This window comes from Haliotis cracherodii, unplaced genomic scaffold (assembly GCF_022045235.1).
Source record: "Haliotis cracherodii isolate W230 unplaced genomic scaffold, xgHalCrac1.p SCAF_11, whole genome shotgun sequence".
Taxonomy (NCBI): Eukaryota; Metazoa; Mollusca; class Gastropoda; order Lepetellida; family Haliotidae; genus Haliotis; species Haliotis cracherodii.
In genome coordinates this window covers 28,708,915-28,730,945 of record NW_027266266.1, presented here as the reverse complement: position 1 = coordinate 28,730,945, position 22,031 = coordinate 28,708,915, and the positions used below count along the sequence as shown (strand labels likewise).

At 38.2% G+C, this 22,031-nt stretch overlaps 2 protein-coding genes across 3 annotated transcripts in view; one reads left to right on the top strand and one right to left on the bottom strand.

Moving 5' to 3' along the window:
• Positions 1-18,541, bottom strand: part of LOC139456402 (acyl-CoA dehydrogenase family member 11-like) — a 45,528-nt gene extending 26,987 nt beyond the window's left edge. The window contains exons 1-4 of the mRNA XM_071238101.1: positions 18,253-18,541; positions 16,729-16,961; positions 15,366-15,465; positions 14,801-14,924 (exon numbers count right to left, since the gene is read on the bottom strand). Coding sequence (XP_071094202.1) covers positions 14,801-14,924; positions 15,366-15,465; positions 16,729-16,961; positions 18,253-18,480 — 685 coding nt within the window. The 5' untranslated portion in view covers positions 18,481-18,541. The remainder of the gene's footprint in view (positions 1-14,800; positions 14,925-15,365; positions 15,466-16,728; positions 16,962-18,252) is intronic.
• A 2,219-nt stretch (positions 18,542-20,760) lies between these two features.
• LOC139456396 (transcription elongation factor SPT6-like) overlaps positions 20,761-22,031 on the top strand; it is a 51,591-nt gene continuing 50,320 nt past the window's right edge. The window contains exon 1 of one of the 2 annotated variants that reach the window (XM_071238088.1): positions 20,761-20,810. The gene's annotated coding sequence lies outside the window, so the exon portion shown is untranslated. Of the gene's footprint in view, positions 20,811-20,840; positions 20,940-22,031 lie in introns of those variants that run through there. The other variant, XM_071238089.1, reaches the window with a different exon arrangement.

The window sequence follows — 22,031 nt, the reverse complement described above, 5'->3', positions numbered from 1 at the left end:
ACATCACAGCCTCCTGTACAGACATGAAATACACACCAACATCACAGCCTCCTGTACAGACATGAAGCATCTACCAACATCACAGCCTCATGTACAGACATGAAACACACACCAACATCACATCCTCCTGTACAGACATGAAACACCTTCAAACATCACAGCCTCCTGTACAGACATGAGACATCTACCAACATCACAGCCTCATGTACAGACATAAGACACCTACCAACATCACAGCCTCTTGTACAGACATGAAACACCTACCAACATCACATCCTTCTGTACAGACATGAGACATATACCAACATCACAGCCTCCTGTACAGACATGAGACATCTACCAACATCACAGCCTCCTGTACAGACATGAGACATCTACCAACATCACATCCTTCTGTACAGACATGAGACATATACCAACATCACATCCTTCTGTACAGACATGAGACATCTACCAACATCACAGCCTCATGTACAGACATGAGACATCTACCAACATCACAGCCTCCTGTACAGACATGAGACATCTACCAACATCACAGCCTCCTGTACAGACATGAGACATCTACCAACATCACATCCTTCTGTACAGACATGAGACATCTACCAACATCACAGCCTCCTGTACAGACATGAAATACACACCAACATCACAGCCTCCTGTACAGACATGAAGCATCTACCAACATCACAGCCTCATGTACAGACATGAAACACACACCAACATCACAGCCTTCTGTACAGACATAAGACATCTACCAACATCACAGCCTCCTGTACAGACATGAGACATCTACCAACATCACATCCTTCTGTACAAATATTAGACATCTACCAACATCACAGCCTCCTGTACAGACATGAAACACACACCAACATCACAGCCTCCTGTACAGACATGAGACACCTTCCAACATCACAGCCTCCTGTACAGACATAAGACACCTACCAACATCACATCCTTCTGTACAGACATGAGACATCTACCAACATCACAGCCAGTAGTATAGGTAATGGGGGTTCTGCCGCAACCCCACTGGAGCCGGATTTATATACCTATACAGCTACTATAGATGGAATTTTTTATGCCTAAATGATGATGCGATTCAACGATCGTCATGAGATTAAGCTAAATTGACTCTAGCTCACCACCACCTGGAGTCTATGATATAAATTTCTCTATTATTTTACAAGTAGGCCAGATTATATACTCTTCTTGGTAATTGATGATCGTATTTGTTTGGTTTACTGATATAATACATACCTTGTGGTAATTCTCTCAATTTGATAATTTTGTCTATGAACATAAATGTTTTGTGTTCTTCATTTGTTGGTTTGACATTACTGATATAATAATTTTGTCCATGAACATAAATGTTGTAATTCTCCATTATTATATATCTATGTAAGCATTTATCTATCTAATGATAGTAAGCAATCTATTTTTAATCTCCAACCAGTTCTTTGGTTTTGGCACAGAATAATTGACGCGCTTGTTGCCTCCCCTGTTCTATGAACATTTTTTTCTTGTCTGCGCTAATACCACTGGTCTTATGAGATTTTGATCGAATTTCATGCTTCATTACGTTGTATTTGGTGAGTTCCGACAGCACTAAACGAAACTCATCCTCGGATATCTTACAATGAGCCATTCCTGTCAGAATAAGATCCTCAATGCCGTTCAACTTTGCTTCGGCGAGTATCCGAATCTTATCGTGTTTTAATGCTTACTTTTGCAACCTACGAGAAATGAATTTTATCGTTATTCATGCCAGTCCCGAGACTCCAGCGGCTATTTCCATGCCGAGCACGATAGGCGCGACGATTATAGTTGATAATAAACTAACACCTGCCACCCCGAGTCACATGCCAGCTGCTACAAGCGCGGTGTCAACTCCGTCCAGAGCATTCACGGCTCTGCGATACTTTTTATACAATCCAAGCCTCAACTCCCTCTCCTTCTCTATTCGATGTTTTATGTCGCTTATTTGATGTAATCAAAATCCATCAACAGTATCCATCTTTTCAAATGCTTCATCGAGTGACGGATATAAACTCATAGTGTATATTACGGTCATATAATAGTCTTTAATTGATCTTGCTTAAATGTTTTGAGAGTATACATCAACCTTATTAAATGTATATTATACGGCAAGAATATCTTAGTAAGAGAAATGCTGTCACTTTTAATAATTTGAACCCCTAGAGGGTTGCAACGGGTGATGCTCCAATATGAATAATACTGCAACGTTGACGCTCGTGTTTCTTTTGCCATTTAATCGATAGTCCTGGTAATATTTCGAAGGCGTCTTCCGGTGCATCTCCAAACAAGACTTCAATAATAAGAGTAGAAATATTTGGTATTGCACTCAAGTTAACTTTAATATCATTGAATTCAGTAGTCAAATTTAAACTAACATTTTTTACAGCCGGACGACTTAATAACATATGACCTGGGTCTTCTGGCAGGGGAGAGACTAACACACTTTTTTGTTTTGATGGGATATAAGCCGTGAGTACGATGCCACTATTTATTATCTTAGTTAAATTATGTGCCTTACCCATCATCACATAGGGGTAATGATGATATTCAATAGCCACTCGATTTTTGCTTCGACCATAGTCCATTTTTTATCGTCGTTGCGAGTAATATTGTATGAAGTGTTTTTAAGGAGTCTACTAAAGTCGACATCGCTTAAATCTTCTAGATTACCTGTGAATGTAACTTCTTTCCGCTTGTATACATTATCTTGTAAGTGTAAAGCATATAACTTGCCACCGGTACCAGGTCTACCGAATCCTTCTATGTCTCCGAGATCGGAAAGTGCAATTGTATTACATTGTCTAATGATAAGTGTTCCAGGGCCTGATGAATCAACCATATTTATAATATGGAGTGTTACACTTTAGTATCCTATATGTACAGGTTGGTGTTTTACATCTAATACAGAAATTTTGAGGTCTGAAATAATACCACGCTTCAATTTTTTATATTGTAATGTTGAGAAAGATTCCGTTCTACCGCTATTGTATTTTTCATTTTTCACTGGAATAGATCTGAGTAGAGTTGAAGGACTTTCTAGTTGAATATTATCCGTTGTGCTTATTTGATCAAGATGGATGCACAACTCTTTATAGGGAACTGAATCGGGCGGAACAAAATCGGGCAATATATCTACATTCACTGTTTTGTTGGGTGGTATTACTCCTCCGCGTGCAAATCCAAGTGTAATTGATAAGTTCTCGTAAAGAATTACACCTTTTTCTCCAGCGCTTAAATTCACTGTCCCACTGTCGACTCATTTTGTGTGAGACTATTTCCATTAGGCATAAAAATTCAATCATTGAGTGAGCATATACTGTAATACCCATCAGGTATAATGTATCGTTTACTATTATTGGTTAAACCCACCTCAAATATATTATTACCTCTTGAAGCATTTATATTGGTCCACCGTGGGTAATACGTTACATCGCATAGGGCGACTTCAAGTTGACCAACTGAATTATCGATAGTATGAAGCAGTTCAATAGTCTGACCATTTGTTATTCCAGGGAGTGTAACATACATATTAAATATACAATGATACTATATCATAATTTAAATATGAAATCAACCATTATTTATAATATGGAGTGTTACACTTAAGTATCCTATATGTACAGGTTGGTGTTTTACATCTAATACAGAAATTTTGAGGTCTGAAATAATACCACGCTTCAATTTTTTATATTGTAATGTTGAGAAAGATTCCGTTCTACTGCTATTGTATTTTTCATTTTTCACTGGAATAGATCTGAGCTGAGTTGAAGGACTTTCTAGTTGAATATTATCCGTCGTGCTTATTTGATCAAGATGGATGCACAACTCTTTATAGGGAACTAAATCGGGTAATGTATCTCCATGTATTGTTATGTTGGGTTGTATATATCCGGGTAGTGTAAATCCAAGTGTAAATGCTAAGTTATCGTAAAAAGTTACACCTTTTTCTCCAGCGCTTAAATTCACTGTCCCACTGTCGACTCATTTTGTGTGAGACTAATTCCATTAGGCTTAAATATTTCATCATTGAGTGAGCATATACTGTAATACCCATCAGGTATAATAATGTGTTTGTTTTCACCTATCCATGACTCATTATTTCTTTTTGCACGATTTATATTGGTCCACAGCGGGTAATACGTTACATCACATAGAGCTACTTCGAGTTGTCCATCCGAGTTATCGATAGTATGAAGGAGTTGAATAGACTGACCATTTGTTATTCCCAGGAGTGTAACATACATATTAAATATACAATGATACTATATCATAACTTAAATATGAAACGAGATACATTACTAATCAGTCGATTTTAGTAACTGCTTCTGGTGCTGATTTTATCGTTAAATTCCCTGATATCTTTGAAAAGTACAGGGTCACGGCAACTAGCGATAAAATGGTGCACGATTGGTTTCACAATCCGATGCAATTTTGGCAGAATCAGTTAAACTTTGCCATATGGTTTGCCACAACGGGATGTGGCGTATCTCTTTATTCCCCAGGATTTGAACTAAATAAGTCTGTTATATCATTTCACGTATACTATCAGATTAGACATATACTTAAAGAAATTAGTGCTCCATTACTGCAGGATCGAGCATGGAATTGCACAAATAATCCGTACAATAGGTTCGCGTATGAGCAACGCGGCGTCTACTGAACTTATCACCCGCCTGTTCAAGTTTTGTTTTCTCATAAGCTATATGCTTGTCGATTTCGGATAGCTTGGCTATATTATTGATGAGTTCTCCCCGTCATTGTCGCATTGCCTTGTCAAGACCTCATAATTCCCTAATACTAAATTCTGAGGATGGTACTGTAACGTGGAATTATCGTTATAGGTATCCAAGATTTCTCCGAGTCCGTCCGAGGCCACCTTCGAGGAAGCTTCCAAATTATCTATGTTACCGAGTTCATCACGCACAGTCCGAAGAACCTTAGTAGTCTTCGCGGAAAGTCGTGAGTAGTCTACAAAACCTAATTTATCACGAACAGTGCTGATACCGTGTTTACCGACTATCGTAGACAAGGCTAGGGGCTTACGAGTACGAGAATTCATAAGATCAATATCCGGAGAGCCACGCAGTCGCAATATTCCTTTTCTATCTATCTCAAACTTTGAATAGTCATGAACAATAGGACTATCATCTTTAAAGGTATCGTAATAATCATTGACGGTTGATTGTAAAAGTTCATCGTTAAGTTTCATGCCACCAGAGCTGGTTTCATCAGTACCCTCTTTGATTGTACTCGGGTTATCAAAATCATCTAGATTAATATCATCCATTTCTATATTAAACATAAGGTACATATTTTCAATGTAACAATGTCTTTGCAATAAGGACGTAAGTTAAACCCACAACGTAGACTTCAAGATCCATTAGGGGTCAAAGCAATTCGTCAGTCTTTAACTATAACTAATATCCCTAGTACCATCGATCAGAATCAAACGCTTCTGGTTCGCTTTCCTAATCTAGGCGCATGTATGATGTGTTAGTTCCGGGAACTGTCCGACTAGCATTTACGATTATTTTGACTTCTACCGACGTTAACAGGGAGCCCGTTCAGAACATAGGTCGTGCTATTGTTAAGAAAATCGCCATTAGAATTAGCGGTAATGAGGTTTTGAGTATCGACGATAGCGATGTACACTATTGTTACATGGATCTCTGGAGAACGGATAAAGAGCGGGAAAACTTACAATACCAAGGTATTTGTAATCGGAACACATTGAGACTGCGCGTAGATGCTTCTAGTGGTGATAGTACCGTCGTAAAAGATCAGGCTGTTGCTGACGCATTAGGTAACAGATTCTATATTCCCCTAGACTTTGAATTATTAGATTCCCACATGCCTTTTTATCAAGCATCCCTAGGCGATAGGTTAGAATACGAACTCACATTTAATGACTACGGTAGAGTAATCAAAGTCACTGGGGATGAAACGGCTAGCTATTCCATTGACAATATCTCGCTGGAGTACGATATGATAACAGATCCCGAATTAGCCAGACAAATTCGTAACCAGTATACCGGAAGTTTAGCCATTTGTACGATCGCGTGCTGCGACATCGAAAGATCACGAGGGACAAAAAAGATACGATGTGGAATATCAATCTAAACATCCCCACGAGGTTGTTGAAGGGTATTTTAATGTTGTTCGAGGACCCCTCCAATGCATTTAAAAGAAATACCGAGAAGTTCTACAATCCCAAGATTACAAAAGTAGAATTGACTATCGAGGGCGTTCCTAATCAACTATATAGCCAAGGAATGCTAGCGTATCACCAGTGGGATGAGATTAAAAACTTCCTTCTATAAAACGAAGCCCAGAAGTTAAAGCGGTCGTGAAAGATCTGTCTCTCAGGGGTATATCGATGGGTGAATACCTCACCACGAAGTACGCGCTATGGCTCAACATACGAACAACGGACAATGACCAACTACACGGCAGTGGGAGGAGAATAGAAAATGCTAGCGAGGGTGTCACTATACAGATAACGAAGCTCCAGGAAACGGCTGGTAAATCAAACATATATTTGTACGTGATTATGGATGCGCAACTTAATATACAGAATGGAAGATTCCTGCAAGCAATCTATAAATAATCTTTTACCTAAAGAACCACACTGCGCTAACATGACCGACGAAGAAATTAAAAAACTGTACGTGCGTTACGAGTCTAGACTGGGAGCTACCATGACTAAAACGATAGGGTCGGCTATATTACAACTATACACAGGCGTAGCTAGAACGTGTCTCCCTATCCCTGCAGAACATCGCCCGTATTTATGCGAATCTCTAGAGAAAGACCCATTCATCGAACACGCTCAGTGAGCTGTGAGTTTTATCATAGATACGGTATGTTCTTAGCTCCACTCACCACAGCTTTAATAACAGCTAGGTATTGTCAATTTAAACATACGTGCCCACTTAATAATAATGGAGACTCAACAGACACCACAGATTGTGAACGAGGAAATAATAACCCCGACTGCACAACGAATGAATGAGGAACCACAGATTGTAATGAGAAAATACTAAAACCCAGAGTTACGAGGAAAAAACCCAAAAGACTCGCTCGCAAAGCGAAACTAATGAATAATTCCAATATTGATCCGATTAAAACTTGGGCACTAGTAGGAGTTGCTGCTATAGCGGCTGTATGGTTGTTTTATAAGACCGGAGAAGAGAAAACGTCACCCCCGATGTCACAAAAACAAGTTCAATTAGAGGTTAGCCCCCATATAATGCTATAAGAAGCATGACTACTCCAGTTACAGGCGGTAAAATGTTGGTAAACGCAACGTATCATTCAGCGGTGGTCACCGGCTTGGCCATTGGCTATGCCCGTATGGCTAAAATGATTACTAAAGCCACACCTCCCAAGCTAGATTTTAATGGTTATGATATCGGTATGATGATTCTGGATATTGGATTAGCAATGGCAACGAAAAATATGCTCATCAAACAAGGGCTTATCCCGAAAGACATAATGAAGTAATTAAACATTTGAATATTTTATATTATTAAACATTTGAATATTTTATATTCATATAAACATGGCAACAATTGCGATGATGGTCGGTGGAGCTATTGTTAATGCTCTAGCTTTTTCGGGAAGTAATTTTTTATTTTCTAGTATGAGGGAATCAAATGCTTAAGAAGTTAAAGAGGAGCGTAAAAGAGCGTAGAACAACTCGAAAAAGCTCAGTCACAATGGGCGCGGCAGAGAATGGAGAGATTAGAAGAACTGCGTAAGAAAGGACATTCAATTCAAACGTTTAAGGATGTTGAATCTGCCATGCACGAATACTCCCTCGTTTATGGGAAAAAAATTGACCCAATACCGAGACCAACAATGAGTCAGTTTTATACACCGTCAGAGGAACAATAATTGGGTTATCAACTGTTGCAATTTTCAGCTACACAATAAATATGCATAAACCATGACCTAGTCATAGTGACAGCTAATCAATAAATCACCATGACTGCTAAACTATAAATAGCAGTGGAGATGTGATTTGCTTTGCATTTAGACAAATGATATGATAGATGTATAAACCATGAATCTATGCAGATTTACACTCATGGGGAAAAAAATTCAATGTAACCAATGCTGTGTTGATATTTACTGTGGAATATACTCTTATTACATCAGGCGGGGAAATATAAACTATACATGTTCTATATGTGGGATAGGGGTCAAAGGTCGTTATTGTTTATGTAAGAAACACGGTGCTGATAGGGTGAGGAACCAGATTATTTATGCTTGGAAGAGAGATTACATCAATGATGGCAAAGCGACGTGGTCTACGTGGATATTCTCGAATGAGAAAAGCTGATTGATCGATTTACTCGGTTTGGAATACAACAAACCCCAGACTGTTACAGAACTCAAAGCTCAAGCAAAAAACAGTGGGCTGAGAGGTTATTCTCGAATGAGAAGAGCTGAATTGATCGCTTTACTAGATAATAATGATGTTGATAATAATCAACAACAAGAATTAATATTTGTACCCACATCCGCCGTCGTTGGTAAATATCTAAGAGGTTGGAAGATGGATATTAATTCCAACATGGATGTTAATGATGTTAAGCCCATCATATCGAGTAAAATTAATGAGGAATTAGATGATTTCCATAGTATAAAATACCAGCTGACGATTAAAATGTTACTGAGTAAAAGTAACACAGACGATAGCGTCGAATATACCGAACCATATTTCCGTAGCAATCAAGAAGTTATAACCGAATCCGATACTATAAACGCATCATTAGATACATCAATTCAGAGGATACAGGAAACTTTAGAACGCTGGACTAATAGAGGTTCGGGTTGGGGTGTGGATAAAATCGATAGTTTATATTTAGATATAGCAAATTACATGCCTTTCAAAGGTGGTTCTTATATAGATAAACCCCCGTATTATAAGAAGAAAAAAGCCATAATTAGCGTAAAAAATAAATCTGATGACTGTTTAAGAATGATGATAAGATCTGCATTGTTCCCCGTAGATTCTAAAATTGCAAATAGACCTTCTAGCTATCCCCAAAACGATGGACACAACTTTAATGGTATAGACGAACCTACACCAATATCACAAATTGATGTTTTCAGACATTCTAAAGGAATTGTTGTACACAGGATAAGTTCCGCTCCGGAACATATTCCCAGAATCAATTCATTTCTGATCGAAAAAGATGGAAAATATCATTATACATGGATAAAGAGTTTAAAGAGGTTATTATACGATCAAACAAAACATAAGGAAAAGAAATATTTCTGCGAAAGATGCCTGCATTATACATTATAAAGCTAGACTAAAGCAAAGTAATGGGCTTAGATTCATAGACTCCGTACAGTTTCTGTTATCTTCCCTGGACAATTTAGCTAATGCGAACAATCCAGATGACTTTGCGATAACAAATCAATATACCGATAGGTTAACTCATCATTTGTTGCTGAGAAAAGGTGTATATCCTTACGAATATATGGATGATTGGTCTAGATTCGACGAAACTAAATTACCACCCCTTGAATCATTCTATAGTAACTTAACAGAAACTAAAATAACCGATGCCGATTATGAACACACTCTGACGGTGTGGGATAAATTAGGTTGTAAGAATTTAGGCGATTATCACGATCTGTACTTAAAAACCGATGTACTTTTACTCGCCGATATATTCAAGATATTTAGAAAGACATATTTAAAACAATACGGCTTGGACCCTGCATGGTACTTTTCCAGTCCTGGACTAACATGGGATGCATTGTTGAAGAAGACCGACGTAGAACTAAAACTACTCACAGATTACGATATGCACTTGTTTATTGAGAAATGATTAAGAGGGGGTATATCGATGGTAGCCAAAAGGTATTCTAAGGCTAATAATAAATTAGTGGACAGATATGATCCGAGTAAACCCGACACGCACATATTATATCTCGACGCCAACAATTTGTACGGATGGGCTATGAGTCAACCTTTACCCACGGGTGGTTTTGAGTGGGTCGATGATATCGATGTGAATAATATCAATGAGAATAAAGGGTACATACTAGAAGTTGACTTGGCATATCCAAATTCGTTACATAAAGACCATAACAGTTATCCACTAGCTCCCGAAAGATTTATGGTCAATAAAGATTGGATGTCGGAATATCAACACTCCTTGATGGGTAATACAAGGTTAGCTAACGTAGAAAAACTTGTACCAAATTTGATGGATAAGACAAAATATATAGTTCACTACAGAAATCTCCAGTTATATCTATCGTTAGGTATGAAACTTACACAGAGTTCTAAAGTTTGATTAAAGTCCTTGGATGGAGCCCTATATAAGGCTGAACTTAGATTTAAGAAAGATAGCTACCAGCGATTTTGAAAAGAATCTATATAAGCTCATGAATAACTCAGTATTTGGTAAAACTATGGAGAATCTAAGGAAGCACGTTGATGTTAAATTAGTCAGATCTAATGAGGAAGAAAGACTCAGGAAACTTATAGCCAGTCCGGCTTTTAACAGAAGGAAGATATTTGATAACGACTTAGCTGCGTTGCATATGCAGAAGAGTAATATAAAATTCAACAGACCGGTGTACGTCGGTATTAGTATTCTCGACTTGTCAAAACACTTAAAGGGGCACTGATCTAACGCCATTCCCCGGACTGGTTGTTGCCTTTGTTATTGTTTTTTTCCCCGTGAGTACCCGGATGATACGCAACGCAACTGAGCGTGACCAGAGACTGGGCTACCGTCTGCAAGGACAGCTAAATAAACTTGGAGGCTGGAGGCAATATTTGTTTTACGTATTTTTGCATAAACACTGATTGGTTAACTGTGATCTATAAAGATTCGACAAAGGGCGCATGTTAAATAATTTCTTCAGCCTAAACAAACAGACAAAAAGAACGGCGGAGCTCATCGGAAGTCGTCATTTGGAAATACCCCAGATGGTTATAGTTTAATACTAAAAAAAGTATCCATGCAGTGAAAGCATTTTCGGATTTCGGATTGTGTAATACGATTACTACTCCCTTGTTGTCATACACGTTTTCTCGTATAACCCTACACTTGTGTATTTGTCGTCATTCACTTGATGCTCAGTTAATGAATTTATTACAGGTACAATTAGTGGTAGCACCACTTAGATTACCTGACAAAGGTTCTCATTTGGCATTTATTGTATCTGGGGTAATTATTCAATCTAAATCCAGGTTTGAAGTGAGGTTATGTAATATGCACGTGGCAGCCCAGCAAGAGATGAATGATCAGTTGATTTACTTTTTTTTGTAAATCAACGGATCGTTCCTACAGAAAATACGTTGATTGATTAATCACTGTTATCTTGCACAGTGGATATGTCAAAAGTGATTGTTTACATGTCTAGGTTTACTAAAACAAAGGGAATACACTCATATCATGGCGTGAAGTGCCGATGTAAAAACAACATACAATTTGTTCAAAGGGTTAACTGATAATACGTTGATTGGTTGCTCATTGTTATCAAACTCAATGGATTTTTTAGGAACCGTCGACGTAATGAAAATAGTTGTCACGTGGCCTTTCTCAGCCGACCCTTGAGACTTGACACCCGAAACGATATATATCTTTTAGAATATTTGATAGTTACAGAGACACGTGACATCGAATAAGTTATTTTGTATAGCTGCAGACAAGTGGGATATTATTCCTTTGTGTGGATATTCACGGACACATTCCTCGAATAAGGAAGCTGCCTATTTATACACATAAATTTGGTAAGTTGTAATTATGGTATTTGCATTTTGTTTTCCTTCATTTGAACCGATTCGTTCTTGTTTTTCTACGTCTTGGTTGGGAAATTCTTCAATGCGCGATAGACGTTGTTTTCACAGGTCATTTCCTTTGTAAGCGTGTATAGATTACCGTCAATTTGTAAAATGTGATTCTCTCAGGCAATTTTTAAAATGTGTAAATATTTCAGTCATTTTGACTAAAAAATCTGTCCAGATTGATTAAGACGATCAAAAGGGCCTACAAACATCACAGCAGATTATTATGTAGGATTAGAAGCCAAACAACATAGAAATGTACTTTTCAACGTAACATTTTCAGTCTCTTGGTGATGACATTAAACATCAAAATGTTTGGAATTCGTTATCATAATAATACAGATGGAAATGTTTTTCAGTCACTTTGTAAAATAACTGAATATTTAGACGTTTAATAAATATGTTACACATTTTGACAGTAAAAAAATATACACTCTATAAAAAAAAGCAATGCTCAGGTGAAATATTTACTTTGTGTTGCAAGTCAAAATAGTGTAAACGAAAATCGCAAAATTACCAAGCAAGTAACTTATCAAAACTTCGTCACCATTACCGATGCTACCCACAAAGATGCCTACATTTCCTTATTATCTCGAAAACTGTATTTCATTTTGTTGATCAATGTGACCATACGCTCTTATTACTACCGGTATCCATAAAAGTGACTAATGCGCTTACGAATGGCGCAACAGAGGTCGCGAGCTAGTCTAGATTTCTGCTCTACATCCGGGTACTCACTGGGAAAAAACAATAACAAAGGCAACAACCAGTCCCGGGGAATTGCGTTAGATCAGTGCCCCTTTAATGTATGACTTTTATTACAACGAACTTAAGAAGCAATACGGCGATAGATGCGAGGTGTTATATACCGACACATATTCTTTGTTGATGGAAATACAAACCAAGGATGTGTATAAAGATATGGCAGAAAAAATAGATATGTACGACACGAGCGATTACCCAAAAGATAATCCACTGCACAGCGTAGTAAATAAAAAGGTGTTAGGTAAGATGAAGGATGAATGTGCTGGGATTCCTATAGCGGAGTATGTTGGATTAAGACCTAAGATGTATTCTATAATGAAGTCTGATAATGGAGAGATAAGAAAAGCCAAGGGTGTTAAAAAGTATGTGGTAAAAAAGCATATCAAACACGAACAGTATAAAGAAGCATTATTCAACGGTAGAACTTTCAAACACGAGATGAACTCTTTAAGAAGTTACAATCATAGGATATATGGATTAAGAATGAACAAGAGACCATTATCCCCCTTAGATACAAAGAGATGGATTGATAAGGATGGTGTAACTACCTATGCTTATGGTTATGGTGGTAATACTGTACCGTTGGGAACTATGAACAACTCTTCTCGTACAAACGGCTCAGTGCATTAGCTACTTCTGTTGAATCTTTCGAGGTTAATGGCTCAGCCTCTTTGTATCGACTAGCCACATCCACTGCTGTTAAAGCGTATTTATACGTTTTACGTCTTACCTTATCTTGGGGAAGAAACAAGAGGTCAGCCTGATGAACTTCATTCGTTGTAAAAATATCAAACTTCTTCATCGGTATATAACGCGGTGCCAGTAAATATATTTGCCACATCACTTGTTTCTTTAACCAATCCTTGGCCACATCTTTAGATACATCAGCCGCGGTGGCTAATTTTTTTATTGCTCCTATACCTTTCTAATGTCCTCGTGGGCTATAGTAAATTTTATTCATTATTAATTAATATTGATGTTTCTTTTAATATGACTTATGACTATCTTTGAATCGTTATCATTTTGGCATAAAAAATGCCACCTGTAGTAGCTTTTATAGGTATATAAATCCAGCTCCAGTGGGGTTGCAGCAGAACCCCCATTACCTATACTACTCAGCCTCTTGTACAGACATGAGACACCTACCAACATCACAGCCTTCTGTACAGACATGAGACACCCACCAACATCACAGCCTCCTGTACAGACATGAGACATATACCAACATCACAGCCTCTTGTACAGACATAAGACACCTACAAACATCACGGCCTCCTGTACAGACATGAGACATCTACCAACATCACAGCCTACTGTAGAGACATGAGGCATCTACAAATATCACAGCCTCCTGTACAGACATGACACATCTACCAACATCACAGCCTCCTGTACAGACATGAGACATCTACCAACATCACAGCCTTCTGTACAGACATGAGACATCTACCAACATCACAGCCTCCTGTACAGACATGAGACATCTACCAACATCACAGCCTTCTGTAGAGACATGAGACACCCACCAACATCACTGCCTCCTATACAAACACGAGACATCTACCAACATCACAGTCTCCTGTACAGACATGAAGCATCTACCAACATCACAGCCTCCTGTACAGACATGAAACACACACCAACATCACAGCCTCCTGTACAGACATGAGACATCTACCAATATCACAGCCTCCTGTACAGACATGAAACACCTTCGAACATCACAGCCTCATGTACATACATGAGACATCTACCAACATCACAGCCTCCTGTACAGAAGTGAGACATCTACCAACATTACAGCCTCCTGTAGTCACTTGAAACACCTACCAACATTAGAGCCTCCTGTAGAGACATGAGACAACTACCAACATCACAGCCTCCTGTACAGACATGAGACATCTACCAACATCACAGCCTCCTGTACAGACATGAGACATCTACCAACATCACAGCCTCCTGTACAGACATGAGACATCTACCAACATCACAGCCTCCTGTACAGACATGAGACATCTACCAACATCACAGCCTCCTGTACAGACATGAGACACCTACCAACATCACAGCCTCATGTACAGACATGAGACAACTACCAACATCACAGCCTCCTGTACAGACATGAGACATCTACCAACATCACAGTCTCCTGTAGTCACTTGAAACACCTACCGACATCAGAGCCTCCTCTCCTCTCTGTCATCCACTGTCCCGAAGTCCAGAATTCACTTGGACTTCGAGAGGTAAGACGGCTATATGCCCGTTCCATCAACCATGGATGCTGACCCTTCACAGACTGGAAGAAGGAATAGCCATGAAGGATACCATACGTCTACAGTGGAATCTGTTAACTTGACTTAGGTCCTATCTGTAACAGGGACTCAGAAATAGAACATCTACCTCACTGAAATACCACCCATTATAGTCTGGAAGCCTCCGACTGTTGTCAGGGAAACCTATGCTGATGCATACAGGACTCAGCATGATAATAGATATTATTCAGATAGTTAAATATGTGGTACAATACACTAGATTCCCTCATTAAAAACAAGCTTCACCTCCAAAATTGGCTCTCACCTTTAATGCTTGATACTTTTATGTTTTCAAAACCATTAACAAAACTGTATTGATTAATTGATGAACTTTCAGAACAGTACCTCCTAAAAAATACTTTGACACCACAATGATTGTGAAAACTATGAGTGCCAGGTTGCTGGGATGTGGCTTCAATGTGTACCTCGATGATCTTGGCAGCTCCATCTGTCATTGCCAGCGGGCAGCTGTACAGCCCAGCAGAGGGGCAGAACAGGTACACCTTGGCCATCTGGTACAGGCGGCTGGAACAGTCAACATTCGGGCTACCTGGGAAACTCAATGATATGAAGGAATTTAATACACATGCACCGACATAATAAACAGTTTTACAGACTTGGTACAAACATATATCAATGGGGTAAGTAAACATGACCAGCCAAGGCAGTAACCAAGCCAACCACGAACAATTGACATCAATTAAACAATTAGTGCCTTATTCAGTGTCATGTTTCGTTGTGTAAACGTCAAATTAAAAAATTATTACATTGTACCCAGGTGGAGAATCAAACTCAGGTCTTCGGCGTGACAAGCGAATGCTTCAACCACTAGGCCACCTAACTGCCTATACATCAAAAGAAGATCAGAAGTAATTTAGCATAATACCCAGTTCCGTACATACTTATAATATTAAACAAGATGAATATCGATGGAGATGGTGTCACTAAAAGGTAACAGCCCACCCCAAAAACATGTACTCATACAGACTCCATGGACCCATACTTGTGACACATCTACAGAGTGGGGTTCTGGGGGTGGCCATCCCCGTTTTGCATCTGATGACACTTATTATACATGTGCATTTCCTACCGTGACAACATGAAGATTTACTTGTTTAAGAAAAATTATTAACAAGGGTTTGTGATATTTTTGGTAGAATCAGGGATGGAAACACTGACACATCCCCCACTGAAGTTACAAATGGCCTTAGTGGAAGCCCCACCTTTTCTAAACTCCTCGATCCGCCCCTGCACTACAACACGGCATGGAGCTTCACAACTGAACACTAACACAGTAGGAGATGATGCGTGCACAACAACTGTTAAGAATGTGAGGAGCTGAAGGAGACTGCTGATAACAAAAACAAGCTTCCTAGGACTGAGGTTATGTTGTTTATTTTCAGGTTGTGAAATCAAGCCTTGGAGAATAGGTACAGAAATACAGTCCTCCCATGTTATTCATCATTGCGAACTGTCATCATTGGCTATTTACTTGTTCTAAGCACAATTAGAAGAATGACAGACATAGCTTGTTATTTGCTTTGTCAGGGAAAATTAATGCAAGCGGTTTGAAAGTAGGATGTTTGCTATATATACAGTAACAAATGATTAATTCTCACAGAGAAGAGTTAGTGCTCTTTACTAGACATCTGCAGTGGCCAGACATGATACTGTGTTTTAAATATCTGATTTGCATGTTACAGTTGAATCTTTTGACTTTTTCTGATCCACCAAGAGAGAGTGTAAGAAACACAGTCCTATACTGTGTCCTCCCGCTGTCTTATATACCTCCATTCTCCATACTTCCTCTCATATGCAATGGCAATGAGGCCTTCCTCGGCCGAAACGTCATGCATCGCCTTCCATGCTGGGGATGTGATGAGGCGGTCAACTCGTCTACCCCACGCGTCAAACTGCTGCAACTCAGGAAGCTCCTTGTCACATTGCAGGTGAAGGTCATACAGATCTGTCGCGACCCTTCCACCAAATCTCTCAAGGTCCGATTCAATTGCTGGCAAGTGCTGGTGAAAAGATATTGATAAGAAAGTCTTTTCAATATGTCAGTAATCTTACGAATGTCTGTCGAATCTGGGAGGCTGTATAAGTGGGCATGTTTGGAACCGCCACCTGATCAGGCTTCAGGCAATTTGAGTGCGGAGCTGCAATGCAATCGAGTAGAGGGCTGCAATATTGAACTTAATATTGTACACTGACCACATACAACTGACTACAAACAAACATTTGTACAAACATTTGTACAAACATAGACATGCATGAAATACAAATGATAATTAGAAAGTTGATACACATGGTCATTTGATGATTGCATTGTTAACTTACATATTTCAGATACTCTTCTCAGAGAACCTGACATCTTACTATTGCATTGTTAACTTACATAATTGAGATAATTTTCTCAAAGATCCTGACATCTTACTATTAAACACTTGGGTTTCCATACCTGTCAACTCTCACCCATCTCGCGTGAGTCTCACGCATTTATCACCTATGTCACACTCAAACGCAAGGTTGGGAAATTCTCACGCATTCATAAAAAAAGTTAATAAAAATATAATTTTTCAGAATACATGCTCTCTAAGGCCATTATAGTAAAATGGTCTCAAAATCATTCAATCAGTTTTCGCCGGGGAGGCTTTGCCCCCCCTCCCCCCCCCCCCAAAGCTTGCAGACCCTGCACCCTGGGTTCTCACGCATTTAGACATCCAGGGGTTGACAACTATGGGTTTTTTATGACGCCATCTGAAAAAATATATTGTCCCAGAAAATTCTTGAAATAAATAATTAATAAATTGACTGCCACAAAAATTACATTATTGCAATGTAGTTTTCTTTACAAAAAAAATCAGGCTCATAGTTTTATATAAAACAATATCTAGTATTGTAGGCCTTACATAATCTTGATACAAAATCCAATGCCCCCTCCAGAATATCAAATGGTCGGACCCTTAAAAGACAAAAAACTTGAAAAGTACAAAAAATGGAATGTGTTCTACATTGGGTGAATTTAATTCAAGACACTATTTACACAATTAGAATCTAAATTTACTCCCTCAGATACAAAATTTAATATTCTACATCTCTGTGTAATTATATTGTTATAGGAAAATAAAGTGCCGCACAACTTTCATTTTACAGAACTTATAAAAGTGTGTGTGGGGGGGTGGGGGGGGCATAGTTCCACGTTATCATTCCAACGATCTTGACCTTTGAACTCATTCACCGTTCAATGGTTAGTTTCATCAACAGACAGACGCCTTTTCACAATGAATAATGGTCAGCTTAAGCGTTTACCTGTGAAGGTATGTGCCTTCTAAGATAGCTACGAAGAATTGTGTCTTCTGTGAACTGATTGTGCAACTCCGGTTTGTCTTGGAAAAACGGCCCAAGTTTCGCATGGGCAAACGGAATGGCAGCTGCTTGACGTTCGAGTTCCTGCAACTCAGAAGTCATTGGTGCAGATGTGCTTTTGCGAGCAATAGTTCTGTACCAGTTAAATACTGATGGACGTAGTTTGAACATTATTGACACACAAAGACACAGTGTAAACAAGCACCAAACTACACAGAGGTGGCCATTTTAAAGTCACGTGATGTTTTTAATCACATGACCATCCATCGCCGAATTTAGGTTAGTTCCTCATTGACAAGGCAAAATAATGACAGATGCTCATTGATGGAGTTACTATCGCTTTATGGAGTTTATTATTCTCTTGAAAATGTTCCGTTATAAACTGTAAATTTCTCATTTAACTCGTCAATCGAGACCGTTCGTTTAGCAAAGCGCCTATTAGTTTTATTACTTGACCAGCGTGTATTATTACGCTGCCACCAGCGGTCTCGGAGTTTTCAAGAATATCATTTTGTTAAAGTTGATTTTATATAATCATATCTATATGTTTGATATAGAATTTTCGTGACCCTAAATGTTTTTTGTTGCTATTGTTTTTTGTTTTTTTTATGATTTTGCAAACACGAAACTACTTGTCGCAAATACAAGGGGTGGTGACCCGTTCCTGTGTGTTAGGTAGGGAGATTTTACGTTTCAATGTTTTACATTTGTAATGAAATAATAAATAGGATATCCCATGTGGAGGAGAAGCTACTTTCATGAAATATACTCTATTCATTTTACGTTTAGTAGGCCATTCAACTTTAATTTGTTTGTTACGTTAACGATAAAAGAGACTGCTGACGGACTATCGGTGCTGAATATTTATTCAATGGTTATTACATTTTTATTTTACATAGATGTAAAGAGAAGCTGGGAAGTGATTTGGCAAACGATTTGATTATTATTGTCATTATAATAAATCAATGTTTAAGAAGAAATATAATGAAAATTAGTAAATGTTTTGTGAGGATGTCGAATCATGAAAAGTAACATTTGTTAAATCATTATAACAGAATCGGAGAATGGTGGATTGAATGCTGTTTAATCCACAAGTAACATGTACGATAACTAATGTATGGTTTAATGGTGGATTCTGGTTTCCGTATGTACAGTGGTTATACCGAATAATTTACGAAATCCGTTGCCATTTTAATATAATTTTGCCATTGTAGCCATACCAAACATCGACGCGGTACCGATATAGCCTGATCCCACCACACCTCGTGTGTGCATGTGCGTGCGTGCGTGCGTCGTTGTTTGCTACTAAAGTTGGATAGTTACAGACCAATAACAGCGGCTCCATGTGTCAACGGAATTGTAAGTACCTACAATCGTTGGCACTGTCACTTAACAGTGACTTACTCGATGTTAGTACAAAGTTAGATAATTAGTTCGCATATTACGTGTTACTTAATACTTCTACTTTACAATTGGATTGAACTATATATACTCTAGTAATGCTAATTAACTCATCTAAATTATTCTGGCATGAAAGTGATATTTATATTAATAGCTATACTGTACAAATAATCATAACTGATTAACTCGTAAGTTTTTATTTCCAACAATACGTCTGTAGGGCCCTTCACCCTGTCTTGAAATGGGAACTGGACAATCCGTACCCACGGAAATCCGTATACTCAGCTTTTATAGCGGAGTCGTACACACATGTTGGATAACCATGCCCACTCGTACCTAATCAACTGGACGACGCGTACGGTTACCCCCAAAAAGCGAATCGATACACACATGGACCAGAAACTTTGATCTCTCTGTGGTTTTTAGTGACTATGTACATTTTAGTGTTGATGCTGTTAGAACTGCGACACATTATATGGTCTCTGGTATAATGAACGGAAGTTTGAAATGTATAATGAATGAATGTTTGAAATGTATCATTAGGTAGACTTATACAAAGACTATATAGACTCCCTGGTATAATGAATGAATGTTTGAAATGTATATTGAGTGTATGAGGTTTAATGAAAAAAAAATCGGAGATATATCTAATTGAGTTGCCGACTAAAATTGACATATTGGCGTTTCGCGAACCGTATGAATATGGCATCCAGTGTACTGCACTGTGAGACACGGAATACCATGTAAAATGGTTCAGCACGTACCAAAATGGGATTTGCACCCTCATATATAAGAACTGTAAAAGATCTATAAATGTCTCTATATATGTTATCAAACTTTATTTCGCCAACTGTTTGCTGACGTTCTGTTCCATGATGTTTTCTGTGTTCATACAAAGTGAAACAACATTGTCTCCCAGATCCACCTGTTTTCAGCGACGTAAGACTAATGCATGGTAAAATAATAAATGTTCTAATAAAATAATTCAATATGTTCGAAGTGGTATGATATGGGTTATCTCCCTTACGTTGCATTTACAGCCAATGGTAATGGTTCGTTTCTATTACTGCGCAAACAAGTGACGCTTCCTGTTCCGAAAGGTGATGGCTTTATTTTCCTTCACATGTTTTTGAAAACGACAGCACTATTATTATCATGATGTGATATGAAGCTATCGTGAGATATGTAAAAAATGTAGGGCGGATAAGAAGACATTTGTTTGGTCAATGGTAACTGTACCGCATTGAGAGTTGCAATTTTGGTAACTTTTTACTTGTGGCTGAAGATGTCTGTTTGGAAATTGTTGCTGAAAGAACAACGCAACTAACAGCTGAATTTACACATGAATGGTTAATTTACGAACATAAGAGAAAACTGGCTGTAGTATCACTGTATTATGGAATGTCTTATGAACAGAAATAAGACGTGTAATCGTATTCAGTCAAATTAGTGTTCACAAAGTCAACAATGCTATGTTGTAGGCTATTGTGTGACGGAATAAAACAGGAAAACAGAAATGTACCATTAAACGGGTGTTGTTTTCACCAAATCAAATAAAAAATATGAAGAGATTGGAAAGTTTGCATTATTTGAAATATATCAACATGGCAAGGTTAGGTCTACAGAGCAACTAGACTGCTGGCCATGTTAGCATTAGTGGGTAGGTGATAGGACTTGGACTTGGGCTTGTACTGATCAATTATCGTCATTTTTAAAAAATTAAAGTGGTACACATGCATTATAACGAACAACTTTCCGCCAAGTTTATTTGATGCTAGTTTTGCTATTAATATAGCCATACATGACAGTGTAACTGTCTGAAAAATCAGGCAATTAAGAGCAAAATAAGCAGAAAAAAGTGTCTTGGCTTGCATTTGTATGGTTTAATATATGGGGTTTTGGATGCTACAGAAACATCTCATTCACTTATAAAAGATAACTTTCTCTTAAAAACAAAGCCATCACCTGAGTATTTACAATGTCTTTATGATGCTACACGCCCTGTTATAGCCCGAGTAATCCAGATAAACATGGTTGTTCAAAAACCTATGATCCGATGATAATTAACCCTTGAAATGGAATATGAAAGCAATCCATAAACACTGAAAATTCGATACAACTTCAAAAAAGTATTTGAAAATAAAAGTTCAATAATGGCGTGTGACAACCTCATCAGAGACATCCATCGAAGCCACATTTCAATAAACATGTAGTATTTTGTGTTAACTTTGATAAGCAAATATTTCATTTACATATGAAAGCATTCAATTCAAGCCATTGTGCAGGGTGACAAAACATGGCATCTGAATAACTGAGGAACT